At 45.3% G+C, this 26,260-nt stretch overlaps 1 protein-coding gene across 2 annotated transcripts in view; it reads left to right on the forward strand.

The window, feature by feature from the left end:
* SLCO2B1 (solute carrier organic anion transporter family member 2B1) overlaps positions 1-26,260 on the forward strand; it is a 498,318-nt gene that overhangs the window by 396,525 nt on the left and 75,533 nt on the right. For both annotated transcript variants that reach the window (XM_078658583.1, XM_078658584.1), the window contains one exon: positions 25,006-25,165. In XM_078658583.1, the coding sequence (XP_078514709.1) occupies positions 25,006-25,165 (160 nt within the window). The remainder of the gene's footprint in view (positions 1-25,005; positions 25,166-26,260) is intronic.

The raw sequence follows: 26,260 nt of genomic DNA on the forward strand, positions 1-26,260 counted from the left end.
CCCCAATGAAGCAGCCCGCAACCTCACACAGTGGCTCACCAACTGCGCGGATGACCTGACACCTCTGAAGAACCCTCCCAGCAGACCCGGCAGCAAGGAAGCCTCATGGTTCACCAACGACCTCAAAAACTCCAAGAAAACCTGCTGCACCCTCGAGACAGCCTGGCGCCACGACCAGACAACGGAGAACATGACAGCCCTCAAGAACGCCACCCGCAAACACCACCAGCTGATCCGCACCACCAAAAGGACAACATTCAAAGAACGTCTGGACAACAACACCCACAACAGCAAGGAACTCTTCAACATCGTTAAAGAGCTCTCCAACCCCAGTGCCTGCAACAACGACATCACACCCTCGCAAGATCTCTGCGACTCACTCGCCTCGTTCTTTCACCGCAAGATCGCCGACATACACAACAGCTTCGGAGCACAGACCACACACCCAACCACCAAACCAGCGCCCCCCCACCACCCTCTGCCACTGGACCCCGGTCAACACCGAAGACACCACCCGCACGATGAACACCATCCACTCCGGCTCCCCCACCGACCCCTGTCCACACCACATCTTCAACAAAGCCGACTCCATCATCGCACCCCAACTCCGGGACATCATTAACAGCTCCTTCGCATCCGCCACCTTCCCGGAGAGTTGGAAACATGCCGAGCTCAGCGCCCTCTTGAAGAAACCCACCGCGGACCCCACGGACCTAAAGAACTTCCGCCCCATCTCGCTCCTCCCTTTTCCTGCCAAAGTCATCGAGAAGACAGTCAACAAACAACTCTCCACCTTCCTCGAGACAAACGGATCCCTCGACCCCTCGCAGTCCGGGTTCCAAGCAAACCACAGCACCGAGACCACCCTCATCGCAGTTACCGACGACATCCGGTCCCTGCTCAACAACGGGGAAACAGCGGCACTCATCCTCCTGGACCTCTCAGCAGCCTTCGACACCGTATGCCACCGCACACTAATACAGCGCCTCAGCAACACCGGAATCCAAGGGAAGGCCCTGGAGTGGATCATCTCGTTCCTCGCCGGAAGAACCCAGAGAGTCCGCCTCCCCCGTTCCGATCCGCGGCCACCGAAGCCATCTGCGGTGTTCCGCAACGATCCTCGCTCAGCTGCACCCTCTTGAATGTCTACATGAGCCCCCTCGCAGCCATCGCACGCCAACACAACCTAAACATCATCTCCTACGCCGACGACACCCAACTTATCCTCTCTCTCACCAACAACCCGGCCACCGCCAGAGCCAACCTCCAGGAAGGAATCTTCAAAAAAACTTCAAAAAAAGCGTAGAGGCAGCACCAGGTATGAAGTCAAAAAGCACCAGTAGTACACTTTAATTAACGTTCTTTTATTCTTCTTTGTATAAAAGGTGAGACAGCCAACGCGTTTCGCTCCTATCTGAGGAACTTCGTCAGGGCTGAAAGCAACATGAGACAACATATAAATAAACATACATGTATACAATATTTACAACATCACAACATAAATATAACACATTATTCCATGAACATATATTTAGCCTAAAAATCATAATCAAATAATAGTGCAGAACAAATATATCAATAGACTTGGTTAACAAAAAAGCACACAACAAACACCTATGTGAATCAAGCTAAAAGACCACTACAGTCAGGAGAAGGACATACCTATTTACATGATAACATGATACTCTTAGAAAAAGGAAGAAGGAGAAAAGACAACAAGTGTAGATTATAGCCAAGGGAAAACAGGAAGGAATGAAGGACGTCGCGGAATGGATGAAGCTCAGCCGTCTGAAACTGAACTCAGACAAGACGGAAGTCCTCATCCTGGGACCTTCTCTCTCTACCTGGGGCGACTCCTGGTGGCCCCCCACCCTGGGCACCGCCCCTAAGCCAACGGACCATGCTCACAACCTGGGCTTCATCCTGGACTCCTCCTTCACGATGTCCAAGCAAATCAACGCCGTCTCGTCATCCTGCTTTAACACCCTGCGCATGCTCCGAAAGATCTTCCGGTGGATCCACACCGAAACCAGGGAGACGGTCACCCAGGCCCTCGTCACCAGCCGACTGGACTATGGGAACACCCTCTACGCCGAAACCACAGCCAAACTCCAGAAAAGACTCCAGCGCATACAGAACGCTTCTGCACGACTCATCCTGGACATCCCTTGTCACAGCCACATCTCTGCCCATCTGAGAGACCTGCACTGGCTCCCCGTCAACAAGAGGATCACGTTCAGACTCCTCACCCAAGCACACAAGGCTCTCCACGACATGGGCCCCAAGTACCTCAACAGCCACCTTGCAATCTACACACCCACTCGCCAGCTCCGTTCTGCCAGCCTCGCCCTCGCCACCGTCCCACGTATTCGCAGATCCACCGCTGGAGGAAGGTCCTTCTCCTACCAAGACATGGAACTCCCTCCCCACCCACCTACGGCTGACCCAGGATCACCTCTCCTTCAGGAAACAACTCAAGACCTGGCTGTTCGAGCAGTAGCGACTCCCCCTCCCCCAGCGCCTTGAGACCCTAGCGGGTGAGTAGCGTGCTCTACAAATTTCATGATTGATTGATTGAATCATCCCTATTCTGTTTGCTATTTAACTCGACACTGAGGGCCTTATACTTTATGGACAATTAGCACAGCTACTGTGCACTGCTTAAGCAACTGAGTAGTGTGATCGGCTTTTACCAATACCCAAGCTCTGTATTCTCATACAGGGCATCCAGAGTGGGAATGTTGGGGACATAGTTGAAAGTTATGTGCATTCCAGGCCTCCATGCAGAAGAGACTATTGGTGCATGCCCAATAATGCTCTGGCTATATGGATTGATGGACTAGCCTCCAGATCTCTAGCCACATAAGCGGAAGTAATCATTTCAAGGTCCATTCCCACAAAAATACCATCCAGGCAAACTGAATTTTTATTTTTATCTACCTCAATCAACATAAGTGTCTTCTAGTGAATTCTGCCTGCCAAGTGCAACCTGGCATATTGGAAGGGGTAAGAGTTGGGCGGGTGCATGCACTTGTATGTCAATGAAGGATGTAAATGCTGCTAATCCTATGTACAACCTCTGCAAAAATGTAGTGTAAGGCCCACATGTATAGGATCAGTAGATATTTTGCATATGCAACCGATTTTGTGCAATTGTAGAAACAGTTTGTGAAAGACTGTTTGCAAAATTCATCATCTTTTTTAACTTTCATATACTTTTTTCACCAAAAAAATAAATACAAATTGTGCAAACCTGACCTTAAATTTGCATCGATAGCTGTATTTCACTAAGCTCATAGCGAGGAGTGGTCTGGTATGTAGGTGTAGTAAAGGCCAAACCTGGTATAAGTGATACCACAGGTATCGGTATCGGGGATCACACATTGCTGTGCTGTAGGGCCCTATTGAATGGAGACTAACATATGGAAATCGGTGTGGTGCCATTCATTTTGGAAAGGCAAGCCTTTTCCTTGGTTTTTAGTCCACCCACTTTTTAGTTCGAGCATTCAAGACCTCTTGTATATACTTTAGTATATTCTTATATACTTTAGTATATATACACTTATATGTGTATGTACTTTGTGGGCTCTGGAGATCAGCCCTAGGATGTGCCTGTGTCCGCTTACGGACTTTTTTTTCTGTGCAACTGCCTCTATTTAACTGTCTTGATAGAAAACGACCGGCAAAGGTCAGTAAAATATCAGAATTGCTTTCTGTTGAGGGACATTATACTTCCTGGCAACTGCCTCTATTTAACTTTCTTGATAGAAAACGACCAGCAGCAGTCAGTAAAATACCAGAATCACTTTAGCATTCTCTAGATTTCAGTCCATAGAAATTGTCTTCCACGAGCACCCGTAAACAATAATATTGATTTCAAATCTTGTATTTTCAGTGATATGACCACCGAAGGCCCTGATTTTATATTAAAAACCGAGCTTGGACTATACCATTTCCAGCTGATGGGCAATATTTCTCTCCATGTGTTCCTCATACCTGGCAGGTCACACAGTTTGGTGCTTACTTTCCCTCCATGTTAAAGAACAGTAAATGTATCAACACCCAGGCTTGAGCTGCATAGCGAAATATATATAAGGTCCCAAAGGCAAGACCGATTGCATTTCAAATGCTTGTTGTAGATAGAAAAGAATCTGGATATCCATCTGGTATTACCATCCCAGGAATGCCAGGCAAAGTAATACTGCACGACTTGTAATCCTGTCTAATCACTAAAAACTCACACCTTCTGCACAAATGGGAGGCAGCCAGCTCGTTATGGGGCAAAAACGTAGAAGTCAGAAACTTGGTGATGGTAGAACCCCGTATCCACATAATTGATATGAATGTGTAAAAGTGTTTCAAACATATACAGAGTTAACCCATTGGATGCGTCGGACGGACCCCTGGTGGCGTGTGTGGGAGCCATCCGATTTGCGCACGTGTGAAATTTTCAAATGACAGAGGTGCATTTGTGAGTATAATTCCAAGAACTTGGTGACATACTAGATTGTGGACATATTTGAGGGGTTATGCGAAGTATTTCCCAGAGAAACAAAGGAAGAGGTGAAGGAAAAGCCCAAAAAGAAGTCCCTCCAACTGCTCCACTTGACCTTAGCGGTCGCAAACTTATATTCCAATAAAGATTTTCTTGAATGTCTTTTTTTCGTGCAGCGTTTGCGGTCTTTAATTACCAACACCGCTGACATTCTAATTTAACAAAGCTCCGGATTCAAGCTGTTTGAGTGCATCGTGTGCACATTTCTAACTTTATTTCTTTTGTGGATTGCCTCTCTGTATGGCCATTGCGTATCTAGATAATTTCTTGTAGGTGTCTTTAGATAGGTTAGAGGGAACAATGTTATGAAAACTGAGATAGCCTGAAATGCTAAGCTTACAATACTGGGCATGGACTCTCTTTTCTTTTTGTAGGTCTCGCACCTGGCGACGCAGCGCGAAGCGCTGTGCCAGCGAAACTTATTATCGACTTGCCTCTCATGCGGCTACAGACCGGGGCACGCGCGGCGATGTGGGTCTGTGGACGCGCACGTAAAGGCACGCGCACATCTCCTGCCCCACTGGCAAACCAGCATGCAGTTTCACTTTTGGCCCGTGCACATCTCCTGTCCCACAGGCAAACCAGCATGCAGTTTCACTTTCGGGCCATCGTTGGAGCGGGTCTGCTCAAGAAATAGACATTGATACTGTGCCTTCATCAGCACAAATTGAGAATCCCCCACTCACCCAATCTGCAGGGGGAGGATCCTCCTAAAAGGCATCGGATGGCGTCCGGGAAGGCGCTGGGTGGCAGAACTTGGACTGTGTGCCCACTTGCTGCATGGGTTCACGCGGCTAAACGTGCGCTCCGGCCTCCTGTAGCGCAAGGGCCAGGTCTACCTAGGCTTGCAGGCCCGGGCATACGCCTTCCAAAGAGCGAGCATCGGTAACCGCTCACTGGAGATGCAGTAATAGACCCCGTGCTAGTGCGCGGGACCCTTGAGCCAATGAACAACCTGCAGAGATGCATCTAGCCAATTCCAGGCTCTAAAGGCTCGAAGCTAATAAACATCGGAGAAGATCTCTGCAGCCTGCCCTCTCACGAGTACCTAAACCTATCCCAGGCAGCGACATAAGCGACTAAAATGGACACTAGAATCCGGCTGTCTGATTGGTGGTGGTGCTGTAGTGCTTGGTGTAACTAAGGAACCAAGCAGCCTGTTTCACGCTGTAAACATTCTGTAGTAAATAAATTATGCATTCTCCAGGAAAAATCCTGACCACTGAAGCTGCAGTTCTAAATGTGTTATATCTAATCATCAGTTAGTGCCGTAATTATGGGAGTCTTTTGAGCACTATTGTGCTACATTAATAATAATCCCTGTGTTAACTTGAAAATATAACTGCACACTTTTCTTCCGTATTCTGCTGCTAAGCAATGTTCCTTGGTTTTATGCACTGCACGCTCTTCACGCGTTCCTTCCCTCGTTGCCTCTTTGATCCGACTCCCGTAGGTGCCTAGTACCCCCTGCCCTACCCCCCGACCCCCGCCACGCCCCAAGTTCAGCTGGATGTATTCCCACATGTTGTGTCGTGACTTCAATAACGACAGACAAATGTATACGTATTCATTGGAGCTTTATTGCCTGCTTCCATTCATGTCCCTGTCCCTACACTAACTGCCCTTTCCTTCCCAGTCTCCTCCTCTTCCCCTGACCCACTAACTCCGCCCACCCAGCTACTAGACTGCTCACAACATCACATCTCCCCCCTTGTTAACAAAACAAACATGACTGACTTGGTCATAGTTCTTCAATTAGCCATCGTGGCCGTTGAATGTCTCGCCGAGGTCGGAGGGACACACCTCCAACTTCAGAATCATCTCCTACTTGATTGTCCTGTCTCTGACCTACTGCAGCCGGATCAGGCCTTTCACTCTTCTCACTCTCCGATTGTCCAATCATCCTCTGGAGAGACTCTGTCAGGGCAGGAGTACACATTTGAACGTGCGACGCATCTCTAGTGAGACGTCTGCTTTCCGATGCCGCCGTTACCATGATGCCTTTCTGATGAGCGATATTAGAAACTTCCGCCCTGAAACGAGACACATCTCCATTTCCTTGGTGTGGTTTTATCTTGCCTTGCTGAGAATCTCCTTGGTGGCAGGAGTGCATCTTTTTGAAGCTGCGAAATGCATCATGTGTTACCCTTTTTCCCAATTTGTGGTGGTTTCCGATACATTTCTGGACCATCCACTCATCTTCAGTTTCCGAGGCGATCACGAGTGCCCCTGTTGAGGTGGCTGTGAAAGGCTCATCGTGATAGTGACAGTTTATTTTTCTTTGTGGCCCTGATGCGATAGATGCTTTGTTCTTCATGAGTGTGTGCTGTTCTGGTTCTCTTCCCAGCACCCGCATAACGTTTTATTTCTTTGTCTTGTCTGGTTGAGGGCAGCACTGTCCTCCTGTCCAACGTCATGCATCCCGGACTGGGATGCCTTATTTGAAATGATAATTCTGGTTCGGTTCAGGGACTCATTCGCTGCCTCTGGTTGACCTACCCATTCTCGCTTACGTCTGGGACTGGGGAACCCTTTGACGATCTGAGAAGGTGTACGTTCTGCTCTCATCTGAGGAGGACCTGTCTCTGTCAACACGTCCGGTTTCCTTCGTAGAGTGACTGGACAGTCCTTTGTTATCCAGTGTGTGACATCTGTTATCTCTGTCTTCGTTCGGTAAGTCCTTCTACTCAACCTCACTGATCCCTTCAGGGGTGACGGTATATACTTTGTCTTGATATCCCTGCGACTGACATGACAGGTTGGCTTGTGTGGTGATGGAATGTTCAGGAACATTGGTGTGAGGTAGGTTGTTCTCGACTGTAAAAATGTCCTTCGGTTGTATGAGGTGTTCGGGTGTTTGATGTCGTGGTCGTTGACGAGACCCTGACCCCGTCGACTCAAAGGATCGGACAGACATGCATTCAGAATCAGAGGAGTCAGGTGCCAATTGTCTTTGAGAACGTTCCTTGTAGAATGGCTTGACTGGTACATCTCTGACATGAGTAGGCCATGACAAATTGCTCTTTGCGTCGGAGTTGTTTTTGGGATACTTCTCCGAGTATCTTTCTCGAAGTATCTGCGGTGTCATTTCACTGGAGAGGTTGTTTGACGCCCATGTGTTGGTTTCTCGTGGTTGATCACAGGGTATTTCATCTCTGCCTCTCTCACGTGCTGTTAATGACCTATTCTCAGTTTCCCCGTTATCTCGGATGTCATGGATGCGAGAATCAGCCCAGCTTGTGCGCTTGGCTTCTTCTTCTTCTTTGTTTTGTGCACTGACATCTGCGCAGCAGGTGTGATGTGTTCTCCATCTTGATGTTTCTTCATAATCATCTCCAGCAATTGGAAAACAGTGAGGTGCTCGGGCGTGGTCATGTATCAACTTCCGGTGATGACATGACTGGTTCAATCTCTTATAGTTTGTCTTTCTTGCCTGCTTGGTGGTCAGGCTGCCGTCTTGTCCATGGGTGCGATCTGTCCCACTTGACACTTCATCCTCTTCAGAGTATTTTGTGCCATACTTTGAATGACTCCTTAAGGTTGAATAACTCCCCGAGGTTGTGTCAGTGACACTATCACAGTCCTGGATTATCTCGGTCATTTGTGTTGTTGACTCAGAGTACTCTCTGTCATTTTGTCTCTCCCGCCGTCTTATCTTCGATCTACCTTCATCCTTCATCTTTCTGGTTTTGTTTGTTTCGGTGACTTTATTCTCAAACATAAGGGATGTCTCTTTTCGGGTATCTTTGGTTCTAGCAATGGTGTGCAATTCTTCTGATACGTATCCTGCTTTGATCCGCACTCCAACATCAGCTTTCCTGATGATTTCTTTTAGCGACCAATGCCCTTGAAGAATCTTGTGTTTCGTGTTAGAGTCTGAACAGCCTTCGATTATCCGAAGCCGAACTGCTTCCTCATTTGTAAATGTGTTGAACTGGCAACCTTTTACCAGACTTTGCAGCCGGGTGATGAAGCTTGGCAATGGTTCTCCTGGTTCCTGCCGTGCTGTGTTGAAAGCGATGCGATCATCGTCCACATCTGTCTGTGCATGGAAATGTGCACGTAACTTCTCTTCGAGTCTTTCATAGGTCCCTGTGCCTTTTTCAGAAAAGGTGTTGATTAGACTTCGGCCTTCATGACCCACCAGCTGGAGGAGTAGCATCAGACAATTTCTATCCCTTCGTTCACCGATTGTTTCAAGAAAGTCATCCAGTGATTCTAGCCACCTGTTCCATCGGGGACACAAGCTCCGCTCGTTGGTCTGCGTCATTGGGGGTGGTATTTCGATGCAGGGTTTGGATGTGCGTGTTTCTTTTCTCACCGACATGATGGTAAAATGTGTAGCAATGTCACAGGGCTGTTCCCTTTTCTCCCTGTCTTCTTTTGCTGACCTCACCTCAGCCGATAGTCTTTGTTTGGTCGTTTCCTTTGGCTTTGGTAAGATTTGCTGCGCTCGGGTGACTATTGAATGTTGTCCGCCCCGGGCGCGACGATCTTGGTATGCTTCGGTGAGTTAGCTGGGATCTCCTGAGGTCAACTGGCCACCATTCAGCTGCACCATGCGCGACTCGTGTCTCTGCGAAATCCCGCTTTCTTTGGAGTTGCGTGCTAACTGCAGATAGTCGGTGGGGCTGTCGCAACGATATGTGGCAGCATGAACACCCTCTTCTTGCGTTTTGTTCCAGACTAGTGCACTGGACTATTTGAATTCTTGACTTCTGGTACTGTCTTCTGCATTTCTGCCCTCTTCGGGGTCTTCTGCATTTCTGCCCTCTTCGGGGTCTTCACTTCTGCCCTCTTCCGGGTCTTCAGCACTTCTTGCATTTGTCACGGCTTGTTTCCTTCACCTTTGTCAATGTTCGCTCATTTGCCTTTGCCAGTGCTTGGTTCCGAACACTTGCCACTGATTGTTCCTTTAGATTTGCCAATGCTTATCCTTGCTGTACACTTATATTTATCACTGCTTGTTTTCTTGCTCACCTTCTGCATTTACTCGTGCTTGTTTATTTCCTTGTCTCAACCAATGCTTGTTGGATTTCTCTTCTGGTCTTTACCAATGCTTGTTTAGTCTTCGCCAGTGTTTGTTTGGTCTTCGCCACTGCTTGTGGTGCATTTACCCATGCTTGTTTGCTTGCTCATTGATTTTGCCAGTTTTTGGTTTATTTTGCAGGTATCAATGATTGTTTTGCATGTACCAATGTTTCTTAATGTCTGACACTGCCTGACCTCAAAATGGCCGCTTGTAATCCACACATAGGAGATGTCCTGCTAGCTGCCTGACTTCAAAATGGCCGCCGTTACTGAACTCGGCTCACACGAGACTTCATCTCCATTCATTCTCTCAAGGCTGATTCTTTCTTCAGGACTCACCGGCAGCCGGTCTCAGGGGCAGCACTCTCCAGATCTCCACACCTTAGCTGCAGCTGCCACGTTCAGGTAAGGTTGGGGTGGGCTCCCACCTTGCTTCCTTAGGTCCCGCGCTTACTCGGCGACAACTCGCCGAATCTCACGCATCGGGGGTGAGATCCCCATGTCGTGTGCCACTCGAGCTCAGTTTTCCACCACGCTCGATGGCACTGGTCAGCAGGCCTATTTGGGGCAGTACCCACTATCAGGGGGCAATCTTTTACAACTTGGGGTGGCAGGCAGAGTCTGAGTGGGCTCCCGACTTCTGCTCTTTCAGCGCGTGCCAACTTTCACGCATCCGGCGTGAGTCGCGTTTTGGCGCCATGGAGCGCTTTTTCTCTCAAACGCCCCGGCGCTTGTTATTTCGGCTCCTCTTGGACTCCACACAGTCGCCCGACTGGGGAATAGGGTCACCTGCTGCTGGCCTCTCGATTCAGGCGGCAGCCTCACTCTTCACAGCAGCACTTCTCTTTTTCAGACGCTGCTCGGGACGGGACGCTCCTGCAGGGTTCTGTGGGTGGTAGACACACCGATCCCACCCTCGTCGCCAGCTGTCGTGTCGTGACTTCAATAACGACAGACAAATGTATACGTATTCATTGGAGCGTTATTGCCTGCTTCCATTCATGTCCCTGTCCCTACACTAACTGCCCTTTCCTTCCCAGTCTCCTCCTCTTCCCCTGACCCACTAACTCCGCCCACCCAGCTACTAGACTGCTCACAACATCACACCACAGTGCTCACATGCTCTCCTTGGTGAAGAGCCCTCAGGCTGCACGCCAGAGTTAAGTAAGCCAGCCCCCCCCCGCCCCCCCAAAAGCTAAGTGTGGTGCCCACCTGTCCTGTCTCCTCTTTCCAGGAGTTCCTCTGCCTCAATGGTTTGTAGGACATAGAGTGGAACAACAGAAGGGGCATTATATACAGCTTCGGATAGACCGCTCTCGTCCCTCCCTCTATCTCTTACTCTCTACCCCTTCGTCTCTTACCCACACTTTGCTTCTTGCTACCCAAGTGTACCTTGCTCCTTACACCCCCTCTCTTACCCTCTACCTCGTCATTACTCTCCATCCTAGTGTCTTTTGCACCCTACCCACTGTCTCATACTATCTAGCCCTATATTTTGCTCTCTACCCTGTCTCTTGCTGGCTACCCTCTTTCCTCTAGCGCACTCTAATCCCCGTACTCCTCAGTTTCCTGCTTCCTGCCTCACTATCTAGCCCTATATTTTGCTCTCTACCCTGTCTCTTGCTGGCTACCCTCTTTCCTCTAGCGCACTCTAATCCCCGTACTCCTCAGTTTCCTGCTTCCTGCCTCACTATCACTTACGCCATACAATACCGTCTCTTGATCCGTCCTCTTTCTTTCTCCCTCCTCAGCGCTGTCATAAGTAAATATGTATTGTGTAACCATGTGTGTGGGGTGGGGGGGGGGGGGTCCCTACAGGCCTCGTGGACCCGGTTCTGAGAACACCCACTGCTAAGAGTGTGAGGGTCAGAGCGGGTTCTATCCACAGACTAAGGCACGAGATCACCCACTTGCATTTTTATTCTGCGCCACAAGGAGCTTTGAGTCCGGAGGCCTGGACATAGTCACTAGAGACCTCTCACAAGTGCTGCTTTTATTAGCTTTTTTTTTTTTAGCAATAAACATCTTGTTATTCAGCGCCAAGAGAAACCGTTGGGGTGAACGTTAATTTCCACATTATATTTATGTCAGATGGGGGAGGGGGCTTAACATGGGGCAGAGGGTGTACAAGACACCACGTCATGCTCTGGGGCGGGGGCTCCACATGGATTCTGATAGTGCACAACAGACCAGACCATGGTCTCTGTGGGAGAAGGGCCTTTTCACGGGGTCTGAGTGCACCACCGACCGGACCATGCTCTCGGGTGGGGTGCTTTTCAATGAGTGAGGGTGCACAACAGACCAGACCATGCAAAAAACATTGCCATTTACAATACCAACAACTTTAAACATTACAAATGCGAGACCTATTGCATTGCAAATGCTTGTTAATATTGCCCTGGTTTAATCTCCCTCTGCGTCTACCCCCTCCCCCGTGGACGACACTGCTTGCCTACATCTGACAGAAGAAACCAAGCTTCCTGCTCTCTGGTAAGCCGTGCACTCTTCCGGGATACTTGATTTGTTTGTATTTATCCCTCCATTATCCGCTGCCCGTCACAATAGATCACAGATCACTGCCACGCTTAGCTGTCACCTTTGAAACACTCGGTTGAATGAATTATGGCACAGTAAACAGAAACGCAGCGCCTCGTTATACAGATACCATAAACTTTGCAGAATCCAATAAATGTTTGTGTGTCAAGGGCGCGGCCAGCATTAACTCTCCACTGCTTGACAACCGCAGAGCCAGCAGTGACTCCCGCACAGAGTTACAGGTCACTGCCGCGCTTTGTTGTTCTGTCGATATCAGTGGGTTGCTCAGCTGTGGCGGCAGGAAGCATGTGCTACTTGTTTGTAAACATGGCCAGGCAACTTTCCGATTACTGGTGTACGGGAATTCAAAACACAGCTGCCAGTGTTGATGGGGGGGCTCGGGGCTGCCATATGACATGATGGCAGATAGAAATTTCTCAATATGTAACGTGCAACACGAAAGGTGGTAAATATGCATGTTTCTATGCATTGTATTTTTTCCTACCGTGAGGATTTTCTTAAAAACCATGCAGCTGGCCACCTTGTGCTGTTTCAGTCTAGTGTATGCTCAACGGATCTGAGGTATTATTCTTCTTAACTTCTGTGATGCCCTGTTCGAGGTGTTTTAAATCAGAAAGACGTTTCACAACGTTGTGAATTTAACACGTTTCGATACAGCCCGATCTAAATTGCACAAAAGCTGTGAAAAAAAAATCGGTGTCCGGTTCTCCACTGTTTCTATCACCTGCCACCCTTCACCCCACCCACTGCTTCTCACCCACCACTCCTATCCTCTCCTGCTTCCCCCTCTCTACTTCCACTGCACTGTCTCCCCTATCACCACGAGCTGCTGCACACCCACTGCATTCCTCGCAAGTTCCTGGGAGATACATGACTTTCTCAAGTACATTGCACGTTATTGATTTAATTATTTTTCTTCTTTATTTGTGCACACAACACTTTTTGTAGCAGTAGCCTATCATCTATTAGGTCCTGACGAAAGCTGGAGTAATACTCCTTGAAGCTGAAACTAGTTGACCGCCTTGCACAGCGCCATAATGTAGTCTTACTTATCTACTACTAGGCGTGTTTTTTTAATCTTGACACCTACACTTTATTAGCAATTCTCTCAGTCTAGGTAGCCAATTTTAACTAGTGCCACTATTAGAGCACTGCACCCATTCTGTACCACTCTTTGAGCAACACTGTGGCTAGTGCGCCGCTATCCATTTCCGCACCGTCACTTGATGGTAGAGGCGGTGTTTGGAGCGACTGTCTAGTCCCATATGATGATATGCCGCCACAAGGGTGGTCCGATGGGAATTTCACAGCCCAGTGTGACTCAAGGTACTCTTTCACGCATGTGCCCGGGTGATCCTCGGTCACCACATCAGTCAACACACTATTTTTGGACCTGGTCTTCTTTTTGTGTTTTTTAGACCTAAAATAGTGCCTAGGTCCAGGTGTGGAATGAATGTGGATTGTATTTGACTCATTGTGGTTCTCAGTGCTTTTAGCATTACATCTTTAAAATTCCACATGCCGATTTAATCTTATGGAATTCTCACATTTAAAACATATTTTTGTTATTATAATGTTATACATTTTTCTAAATTGGTGTGGAAATTTCAGTTTTCTATGTTCTTAATGCCATTTGATATGGTTTGAATTTAGCACTTCTATCTGCAGGAATTGCCTACTGTTTATGCTGTGGGTTACGTCCCAAATTACTAACCCAATTTCACACTTTCATCAGACTTTGGTTTGGTTATTGTAAACCTTTGAAAGGAAAAGAAATGTTGTTTGCATCCTTCTTTTCTCCATCTATGTTCAAGTTTGAGTGGATTAGTGAAATTATTATTGAACTCTTAACTCCAAGGACATCAAGATCTAGGATTTTCTCTTCATATGGCCTCGGTCACAAAATCATTTGCATGAAAACTAAATGTGTATGAACAAAAGATTGTGTCAAAACCAAGAAATTCCTGACTTACAAAGTCAGTGTTTGCGAATTTTGCCTCCAACAGCATTGTTCTACTTACTCCCGTGGGACTTTTTCTAGTATAGCGGATGTATGGCAATAATAGGCCCAGTAGCTGGGTTGATGATATCCATGGAGGAAGATGCAGCTATCTAAAACATTAAACAAATTCAAGCCCATTTCCTCATTGGAATCCTGGGTACATTTACTCCAGCCAAAATAAAGGCAAACTATTTATCTTTTAAGGCCGATAACATAAAACTAACAGCCTTATCTTTCATCTTGGCATGTGGTATGGAGTTCCTCCGACAGGAAAAATATTTCCTATTGAGGAGGGAAAAATAGTTTTTTTGATTTGCTGTTCATCCATTATTGAACCCTTTGATACCTTACTACTTTAGATTTACCCCCTGGAGTAGTAAGTATAGGGCGTACTATGCAAAGATTTCCATGTGCAATATGTGTGAATTTTATGAATCCCTTGAATGTTTGAATTCTATGCACAGACAAACGGTCTCTTTACAGTCAAACCCATATTTAGCAACTGATCTAGAGAATGAAGAACACCTATCAAGCAAGCCAATGGTCCGCATTTCAGAATATATTCCAAGCACATCAGAGACTTAATTTAATTTGTGTCATGATTAATTTACCCTGCTCTGTGAAAAGAAAGTACTGAATTAGCTATATCATCACGATCTGTGATAATCAGTGAAATTATTTAAACATACATAACAAACAATATAACCGTAAGATGAAAATTACTACAGGTGAATAATATCCAGTTGCTTCTTCAGTATAGGCTTACGATATCATAAAGCAGAAGGTTGTGCAAAGCTTCCATAGAACTCACCGAGGTACCATGGCGCTTAAAGTATGCTTGAGTCAGGAATACAGTGAGAAGGAGAAAACCTGCAGAACAGGAATATAGAATAACAAAGTTTTAAAGCCTTTGTGAAGGCAACATGATCCAGGAGTACTCGTGGATAAAGGGGCAGTTAGTTCCACTTTTGAACCATAATAACCACAAACTTTCCCCAAACTACAACGGGTCTTGAAAGTTACGAGTTGGATGGTATCTCTGAAACTTGGCTAAATGAAATTGAGGACCAAGATTGTGAACCTCCATGTGACAAATGCAGAAGGGCTTGGAAAGAATGTGGATGGCTACTGCAAGACCGTAGAGGGGTTCTGAAGCAGCCTGAGCTATCTGCTGTCCTCAGTAGTCCAAAGAGAACATCCACATGTTAAATCATCTGAAGGTGGACCATATTTGCATAGTCTTGCATTAGAGTGAGAAATTGATTTTCCTTGTGGACAGAGGCAGTGAAGGAATTATTTTACGCAAAATCCTCAGAGGCAAGAAACTGGAGGACACAACCTTGCGGATGTGGGATTTAAAAGATAGCAGATGGTCAAAAACAATTCTTCGTTTCCTCACCTGGTACAGTGGAGTAAGTAGAGAGCCTGTAAAGGCAAGCCACCAAAGATCCAACCAGACTGTGAAATATGGGTCAAAAAGAAGAATCTGTATCTGATCTGGATTTATTTTAGATGTCTAGTGTTCTTTCAAACTGAGATGCCCTTAAGATAGTCCTGGAAATGAGCCTGGGAATTAAGCTTTTCTGCATTAAAATGCAGGACGAGCTCAGTATCATCTGTGTAACAATAGCCATTTGCAGCGCCTCTGATTCTTGCACAGGCGGCTTCAGTCACAGCGCTGAAGAACATCTCACCTGTGTTCAGTGAGCGCATCTTCTGCAGTTTCATTCTGAATGCCGAAGCATTAATCAGACACTCCACATTTCCAGTCACCCGACTCCCCTAGAAGTTGAAGTAGATTATTGGCAGCACTAGAACTCTGCTCTTTGCATTTTATCAATTAACACTGATCTTAATAAATATTGCTTTGAAACTGTGATCAATTATATCACTTTATTTTCCTTACTTCGTATCTAAATTATTAACTTGGAAAATATTCAGACATCTTTAATTCTTCTTGCAAACATTATTAACCGGCTCTCAAGTAGGATCTGAAGGTACAAATATATTGGGGGTCTCTTGTTTTTTAATTTGATAAAAGCCTTTTTTGGAGAAAAAAATTTGGCTCATGGTTTAATACTCCCTTCGTATCAGGAGGGTTTGGCTGGATTATGCTTCTCATCAAGAATACCTGTAGACCTGAACTCTGATCGCTTCTTTGTCCGACATCTATTCAACATTTGTAGATGAACTGCATAACCATCCTTCTGGCGCTCGATAGATTGCTTCCACTCTCGAACTGCCAATAACGGTGGGCTTGGATGAGCCCTGAGTAATTACCAGTGGATGAGAGCAATTCAAGTATTTCATGCATCACTTTTTTGTATACTTTAGTGTGTCATCCTAAGTGGGACGCCTATGCCCAGACGTGGACCCCATGCACTTTGTGTCACTGGAACCAAGCTTTACCTGGCTGATGATCCCTAACTACAGTCAAACCGGTCCTAGGTTGCTTGTGTTCCGGTTCAGGGGGGTCTTGACAGTTGGAGCTGGGCTGTTCTTCTTAGACCAGTGTTAAGACTGATTTGAATATGGCAGGGTGCAAACTGGGGTGGCATGGTGTGCAAAATAACGATGGACTGGGACGCAGCCCGAGTAATTATCAGTGGCATAGATACATTCAGCAATGCATCTATCACTTCAGTGTGATGTTCAATTATATCAGACCACAGATGCTCTGTTTAAGAGTGCAGAAAATTGTACACCAGCACTGGCCAATTGCTAAACCGAAAGAAAGAAACCTGGAAATAAAATTAGACGAATACTGGGGTGATCATTTTAGGTACAGCTTTCTGCTAAGTTTCATCCATTTAACCACTTCTGCACACATTTTCAAATTGGCTTTCAGGTTAAAAGTGTAGGAAGTCTTTTTTAGCAATTGCCTTAATGAATCACAAAGTGTCAAAAGTTTAATGAAGGTTTGATACCAACAAATAATTAAAGTTCACGTCCATAGCTTTGTTCTCAAGACAAATGCTCCGCTTCTAACAGAGTGATGATTTTCAGAAGCCTTAAGTACTGTAAATGCCTTTTATGGCAGGAAAGCAAATAAAGAAATGCATGGGTCAGGCTGGTCACTCATATCTGTAAGTCTCAAAAACTAGTTGACACATTTGTTATGTCTAAGTGGAGTACTGAACACAGTTCAACATTGCTCTGCTTACATTCCAATGTTTTAATGGAAGTGCCATCAGCTGCCTATCCTAGAGGATCACTGAACTAAGGCCAGAAAGGATCCTTCACTCAACCTTTGACAGGTGCATCTCAGTGCCTGGCACAAGGCTGAGAAGAGGCCTACCAGTAGACACCGGTGTTTGCAGGAAGGGCTGAATTTTTAGAACGTCGGACACTGCCTTAGGGCTTGGACTGGCGGCTAGAAGTGAGTGACTTTGCAAACGCTGAATAAATGTACTTTCCCAGTGTAAGCTGTGCAACAGCAATTTCCTGCTCCGTGGCAAAATACGGTACATTCCATTCTGTTTGGGTCACATTAAAAGAGACTACTGTCACTCACATCCTGTCATGCCAGGTGACCCTCCTATTCTTCGAATTAATGGTACATAATGAATAACGTTCACCTTTCTGCCAGCGCTCATTCTTCTCAGCAGCAACACTAGGGCGTAATTTAGATCCTGGTGGACGGGTTACTCTGCACAATCGTGATGGATATTCAGTCCACTGAAATATAAATCCCATTATATCCTATAGAATTTATATTTGGCGAACGAGATATCCGTCAGCTTTGTGACAGAGTAACCTGTCTGCCAAGATCTCGATCAGCCCATAAGCATTAAAGGACTTGCAGCATCTTGTACTCGTTGTAGGTAGGGTCTATAGGTACCCAGATACTTGACCCTGCAATACAACTGCATCACTACTCATTGAAAATGCACCCTACCATGATCCACTGGGTCCCTGGCCATCGCAATATCTTGTCATGTGAACTTCTGCCCATGTGCACACTTCGACAAACTTATAATAAGTTGTGTGTCTTATAAACTGTCATATTTTTCAAACGTTGATTTCCTTTGTGTATGAATTTAGTCTGGTAGTCTCCATTTCTTTGATATTTCTTGGCCTTAGATCAGAGAAGAGTTTTTCTTTTTTATATAGGTACTTTTCTTTAAAGTTTGTTTCTAGCTGTAGAATCTCCAAATGTCTGTTAATTATGTTTTGGATCACCTTAATGCTGGTTGAAAATTTAGGTCCGTAACAGTGCGTGATTTATTTTTGTTTTTAGTATTTTAGTCACTTGCGTTTACGTGTGTTGTACTTGGTTCTGTAGTGAGTTTAGGTTGTTCTATTTCAGCTTTGTGACACGCACCTTTAGTAGTTGTATGTGAGAGATGTCCCATTCCTGGTCCCTGAGGTTTCTTAGTGTCCTACTGTTTTCCTACATTATTCCCCCCCTCTATTCTTTTTCTGGTTCTGGGGTTCTAGCAGGGGAGTAACCGGGGTCCCTGCAGCCCATGGAGGCCCCCAGCGCTTTAGTGGGTCCCTGACACTTTTAGGCGGCCCCCATTCAGGCAAAGGCCTATGAATATTTGTGAGATATTGGAGACTTGGGGACTCCTTATCACATTCTGCAGAGAGAGCATCATTTTGTATTACGCCACTAGGTACTACACCCTAGCATTGTGATAGTAAGGCTCAATCACTACTCGTACGGATTTAGTTTTCTCGTTTAATCCGGGGTTGATGAGCACATGTACTTTTTAATTCACAGAAATATATACAATGTAAGTAATCACCCCCTGATGAAGGACCCACTGAAGGCCACAAATGCTTTGGGGTAAGATTGACTGTATATAAACAGAGAAAGGTACTCGAACGCAAATTAAAAGTTTAACAGGAAACAGAAGTGTGAAATAGAGGACAACAGTTTATTGTAACTCACTTCAAAGTATTCACTTAATGTCATCAGCAAGAAGCAGTTTGCTATACTTTTACATTTTGGATTAAAACATGAGTTTATAACTAGGCATTATGCCATCACACTGCGGTACCCCGAGGGATCAGGACTGTAGGTGGGACCTTTTCCAAGTTGCACTCTTTTGCCCTCTTTTGTGCTCCATCGCCACAGAGCGATGTTAAACCAAAAACAGATGCTATGATAGGAATAATTTTATTTTCTAAATTCCTGGCTTCTTTCACTCTATCAAGGGAAAAGAAACGGGCAGAGCACTCTTAACCTATTTCCTTTTAAGATTGCACAACTCATGTAGTTGAAATGGAAGGGTGACGTCGGCAGCGTGTGTTATTATTTCACTCCACTGGGCCACAGCCTTGGACATTTCGCCACAGTCACTCCTTGCAAAGAGCTAAACGAGTGCTTAATTTGAGCCGGTGGTTTCCAGTGGTCGGCACCAGCACTTATTTATCAACACCTGCGCTTGTGACAGTCTACCACAAGATAGTGCTGTTTGGTTAATTTAGAGATGACCACAACAACCGGTAATTATTAATTCAATCTACATTAAAAATAGCTATTATCTGACACCCAAGCCATTCTTATAGCTTTGGGGGCATGAAATAGTCCGAATTGTCACTCTTGTAGGAGTGTGATGGTTAGTAGTTGTGTTGTTACTGTCATTGGCAGCATGGCGGGACAATGTGTGGTGCAAGCTGCAGTTGCCTCCTGATGAGAGCCCTAGCACTTAATGTTTTACAAACTAAGCACTGATTCTAACTAAACATTTCCCTGCAAATCACTGTCCTCTGTTAAGAGTGTGCGCGAGCTATGAGGGAGGAAGGGTCAGATGGAGGCGGGCTTCTCAGCTCTGGCAAAGGCACGTCCAGACCAACGCCGCTGCTGGCTGTATTCCTAAGTGTTCACGTGTGCAAGGCATTTTGTAAGGACTGTGGTCTATAAGGCACCTGAGATCTACCAAGAAAGGTGGGTTGTGAGTAGGGCCGGACTGGCCGTAACAGGCACCGGTGGTCCGGAAGGATGGGAGCTAGTTTTTGACGTGTGGGGGCCGGTTTTGTTACTGGGGGCCATATTAGCAGCAGCGTTGTGCTATGTTGGGAAGTAACCATATACTTTACCTAGTGAAGAACAGAGTCTGTGGATGGATTAATAGATGAGTGAGTGCATGGATAAGGTGAGTGAACAGTAGCAGCTGGAGAGAAGATCAGTCTCCTTCCACAAAGGAGACCAGAATCGCTATCATCACACTGACCTCAGTCAGCCATATACCCACTCATAATCCTACCCTGTATGCATCCACGCACTCACACATTGATCACTGTTTCATCCATTCATGCACTTGTCCACTCAACCATCGTTGGACTCATCTATTCACACAGCTATCAGCTCATGCATTCCCTCATCTATTAATTCATCCATGGGCTCACTCTGCCATTTTTGTTTTATAAACTCACTAATCCAATCTTCTATAAACACTCTAATCCATAATTCAGTTGATTAGTGCACCCTAGTATTCACCATTTATATCTCAGTGCACTCAGTCGCCCGTGCACTTGTTCATCCACCCTCCTTTCATCCCGATTCTGAATCATTCTGTTATTTGTGCACTCACCAATCCACACGCACAAAATGCTGAGTTAATGAAACACTATCATTAGCTAGTAAAAAGCCAGACTTCTAGGCTTTGCTAGTATGTAACTTTTAATGCACTCGTGTAATTCAAATGTCACACCCCTCGCTCATCAGTGTGGACTCACTGCACCAGATGTAAACCTCAGAGGTCAGCGGAAGCATGTGTCTTTCTCAGCTGTACCAGCTGCCATTGATGACGTCTGCACCATAGCATATGTTCTGTTTCAGCTCCTCCCCCATTCAAGAGCGAACCCGCACTGAAACACCAGTAAAACAGTGGGATCCTTGGCACACAGACCTCTACTATAGAGCACGTGTGCAGCTGCATCTTTGTGACAAAGGTTGTCTCTGCATTGAGTGAGGTGGCAGCATGCTGGGCTGCCCTGCGACCAGTACTGACTCTCAGGGTACAAGCAGCATCGCCAGATATATGGACATAAACAAAGGACACAAACCATGATTCTTCTTCCCCGTCGTCTGTGCGCTTATGTAAATGTAATTGCATTTATATATCACTTACTATCTCGAACGAGGCGTCAAATCACTTTTTCGGTGAGTAGCACGCTACTCCGGGACCCATAGAGGATTAGTGGTGAATTAGTATAGTGAAATATGAAAGTAATTTGAGAGGTGGATATGTTAGTCAGTAATTTGGATTGAGAAGGATAGTGGAGGGATAGAAGAAGGAAAAGGTTTACATTTATATAGTGCTTGCTACCCCATATGAGGTGTTAAATCGCTTTTATCGGCGAATAGCGCGCTACTCCGGATCCCAGCACGGATTAATGGTGAATCAGTAAGGTCAAAGGGTGCTTGAGAAGGTATTTATTGATTTTTAAAGATTTTTTGAAATGGAGTCAATATATAGAGCCCTTAGGACTGTCTCTAGCATTCAAATGTAACACCTGGAGGAATGCTTCTGTGGGAGGTGCTTCACTCGGAGCTTCTTGTCCCTTTATACAGGTCCCTCCGTGTGGTTTCCTTTCCTGCTGTGCATAACCCACAGGGCCAACGTGGCCTCTTTCTGAGCCTACGTTTGATAGAAACTATTAATGAGCCCTTATAAAACATGGTGCACCCAGAGTAGTGAGGGTGGGGGGGTGTATGGGGGGAGATTGTTCCTCCTAAATGCATATTACCTCCAGCAGATTGTCTGCAAAACGTGTATAATCAGCAGAAAAGTCCCTTTCCTATTGATCTTCTTCAGATTATTTCACGCGTCTCCCATTTGTCACTGCATATGTGCACAAAGTGACATTCACATTTACACATTTTCAACGGCAGAAATGTATGCACAAAGTTCTCCTGTTGTGAAAATATCTTTTATTTCTCCATAATATTCGAGTTTATCTGCATACATCCTTTATAGTTTTACAGGTGGGTGCATTTCTAGGTCTATGAGCAGTGCCACAGCCTTTATTTGCAAATTCCTAAATGAATCTCTTAGCACGCATTCATATATGTTTACACATGTCAATGTAACTGCCTCTGTTTACCTTCTGAACCAGCGCCCTATAGAACAACACATCTTCATTCAGACTAGTAGCTTCATTTAGTTTAAAAGGTGCACCTCAGAATAAATTTATACACTGCAATACTCCTGTCACTCCCAGGAAAAGGGATAATTCAATTGGATGAAAATGAGAAAACTATCGGAAGCTTTACACATTCTGGCCATCAATCAATCAATCAAACAAAACCCAACATATGGAAGTAATATTGCAAAATGTCAGCCTTTTTTCATGAGTTGTCTGGCTTTTGGGTGAGTTAGGACAAAGCAATTATTTTCCCTATGGGCTCTCTGGGATGAAGGTGCAGGAACAGTGATGATTTGCCGACTCCCCCAATGAGATGGTAGACTTTTTTTTTTCTTTATTTGGGAATTGTGAGTACAAATACATAGAATGAGACCGGAGTGTGAATTTAAAGGCATTAACTGGCTTCTCTGTGATACCATCCTTGACTTACCTGGGAAGAATATCCCTGCAGACAATGGTCGCACTTCCATGATGCTTATGTTTTCCAGGACTGCATAGATCCTAGAACACCACAACACTAATGCAATACTTGCTGCTTCACAAATGGCCGAGACTTGGTAAAGACCTGTTGACCGGTGTGCATGATGCACACAGCCTGTATCTAAACTAATACTTTTGCAAACCCCTTATACTTTGGATGCCCCCTTGATAGGGCTTCCTACCTTTACAAAGGCAGCATCACAGATAAATCCATAAATGAAAAATTCCTGACTTTCCAGGAGACCCAACATACTTACATCATAGTGCACACTTGGTACCCATGGCAAGCAAGACTAATTTAGACCACAGCCTCAGAAGCTTCTGCGCCGCCTCCTGCACTCTTGATCGGGATCTGGGGTTGAGGGGAAAGTACTTTTTTTCAGACACACTAAGCAATCGAGAGTAAAATACTATGAACCCTATTGGGGCAACATGGGAAGCTGTTTGTGGTGTTGATATAACTGTTGGGGACTAGTTTGGTTAAAATCCTATAAACTAGTGTTAAACTCTTCCTGTAAAGCTAGGCTTAAATTGACTCAGTTTAATGCATGGCACTGTGCATTCATGGCTCCTGCCATGCTATACTAGATTGCCCTTGATAAAAGGAACAGATCCCCTAAACTTGGAGAATGTTTCCAAGGTACATAAAGTGGGTTTGGATCAGTCCCTTGCACATCATTGCATGGCTTTGTTGTCTATCTCAGTTCTCTCTCTTGATTTAATGTCCTTCTTTCCTATTCTTGTGACTGTCCTGCCCTGGAGCATATAGGTCTCGCAGTCTTCAGATTGGCTGACTTTTTTCCTTCCACTGCTAACGTTCTTTGCATTCATGAAATACATTTTCTTTAAGCACCATACAGAGGAGTCTTGATTTAATTGCTCCCTCTCCCATGTGCTCCTTCCCTCACATTGCCCCAGTCCCTCGCTCACCAAGTAACTTCCCCTGCACCTCCGCCTGCTCGTTCTCCATATTGCTTCCCCCCTCCCCAAGCTCATCCATTGCTTTCGCCATCACTCTTGTGTTTTTTAAACATTCTAGCGCTCCTTCATTGCTCTCTCGCCCCTCCGTTCTTGTTGCCTCCTTCCCATCTCCAACTATATTTTACTTTAATTTTGCTTTTTCAATGATTTCTCGTGCTGCACTTTTGTCTGGCGTCCCTCTTAAAATGGGTTTTTACCCATGTCAATAAGGCTGCCTTTGGGCGAGTGCACCTTCAGATTGTGTGGGTGCCTTCTATCAAGTTATGGGTGATGTATGTCCTGCACTCCACAATACTGGCTGTGTACTCTGGGACTGTATACTATATTATCTTTACCATACGCTTCAGTTGGTGACTGTACTGTGTACTGCATTCCTGCATGTTTAATAAAAAGATCTGTTATAAAAAAAAGGCTGCCTGTGGACATGCATGGGGGTTACAGGAGGGCAGGGGGGCCAGGAAATGGTTTGTAATATTTGAACAAACCCATTCACAGATGTCCACCAGTGATGCTTGCAAACATGGCTGTCGGTTTTGGATGCATTTATAATCTTTGAAAAACCCATTTGAAGATGGTCACCATAAATGCATGTGTATCCACAGCATCTATGTAATAAAAAGCATTGGCAAAACCAATAGGTTTTGGCTGCCACTGCTTGTTACCAAATGATGAGAGTCCCCTAAAATTAAAACAGTCTGGTATCAGATGACTGATTTGTTCATGAGTGTCAATAATCTCCATATACAAGATTTTCTAGGCATATTTCCCTAAAGAAATAAGTGTAAAATGAGTGGTGGTGAGACAAAGATCTGCCATCATATGGATGCTTGCAGAAACTCCCCCTCTGAAGAACTGGTTAAGAGATGTTGAAGTATAGTCCTTATTGGCGGTAGGGACATATATAAGAACTAATGAAAAGCTGGCAGATTAATTGTTTGACTGGTACTGCTTCACCTCAAAGAAACATTGCCCTCTTGGGACCTGAGGAATGTAGCAAGTTTGTGTATAATGTGAATTATTGCCTTTCTGTTTTGGTGGTGAAAGATGTGCTGGAATGATCCCACATATTATAGATCCTTATTACGTGTGTCACATTAAGTTGTGTATATACCTTCCTTGTAACCGGACTGTCTCAAATACTATCTGCACTTAGTTGTATGTTGTTGTTTTTTCATGTTAACAATTCATTATATTATGAAACGCAGGTGTTCAGATGAACACAACTGTATTTTGTGTCAAGTTTGAGATATTTTAGGTATTCTGATGTGATTTGTAAACAAAGTCTTCCTTTTTTCCTTAGTGAGGAAGTTGGACAAACAATATCCCAATGTAACAGCAAGTGCAACTGCCCAGACACCGCTTACAATCCTATCTGTGGTTATGATGGCGTTGAATATATCTCTCCATGCTATGCGGGGTGTGAAGATGTTAGTTTTGACTTAAGAGAAAATAAAGTTTTGGTAAGTTACCATGTTTTTAAAGCTTGTTGGTAGCGGGGTCATTAGCTCCTTGCATTTAGGAGTTAGGGGGTTCCTCCTTGGAGAAAGGCAAACCCCACTGCTACTGTAGCTCGAATATGAATTTCCCTTGAAACAAATGAAAGACAAGAGGCGTTTGGCAAAACATGAACAGTTGGTTTAATTAAACGCAGTGTCCGGGAGAGCAGGCAACTGAGTCAGGGTCTGAAGACTGTCTCAAAGTACTTTGGTTTTTGCCATTTTTTTTTTACATTTCACACTTGTAATAAAGCGATTTGTGCATTCTTTTCAGCACAGGAATCTGGGCCTAGTCATGGAGTCATACATCTGTCACTTGATAAGAAATACAGGTGGGTCTTGAGCCTGCGTGGACACAATGCGGATCTAGTGGGTACAAGTCCAGATGACTGACAAGGGGTACACGTTATCACTGCGTGTAGTGTTTATGCTGTATTCTGATTGGCTGAGTGTTCCGTACTCAGTGTGGCATCTGACTTTATGGTGTTTTGGGAATGAACGCCCCTCCGGCCAAGTGTGTTTTATTGGGGGCCAATCTTCTGAGACCATTTTGGTGTTGCTGCCTGTCTATGGGATTGATCCGGATTTTCCTGTTCGCACGTTTGTCTAGGGTTGTATGTCTTGCCACCTGTGATCTGTCAATCAGTTGCTTTGGGCCTAGGTCACAGGGCCTGCCTGACCACGTATTTTTGACTCTAGGTTGACTGGCAGGTCATATTGGGTGAACTTAATGGCGATGCAAGTTAATTGTTATACGTACATATATCATGGTATATATCAAGATTGTATTTATCAATATTAACATTACTACAGACAAAAAATGTAAGCTCTTGGATCGCCACAACATTTGATTTGCTATTTTATCTCATGATGGATGACTTTGTGCTCCATTCTATAGTGGCAGGTAGGTTATGGGATTCAGTTCCATTCTGTTCTGGCAGGCAGGAGGGTGTGGGGTGGTACTTCACGTCAGACTTTCCAGGTTGCCCATGACTTGGCTTTTGCTGCTTTGGTGCTAGTGTTCCGGTCTGGTCGAGGTTACCTCAGGGCTGAGAGCAG

Source organism: Lissotriton helveticus, chromosome 8 (genome assembly GCF_964261635.1).
Source record: "Lissotriton helveticus chromosome 8, aLisHel1.1, whole genome shotgun sequence".
Lineage (NCBI taxonomy): Eukaryota > Metazoa > Chordata > Amphibia > Caudata > Salamandridae > Lissotriton > Lissotriton helveticus.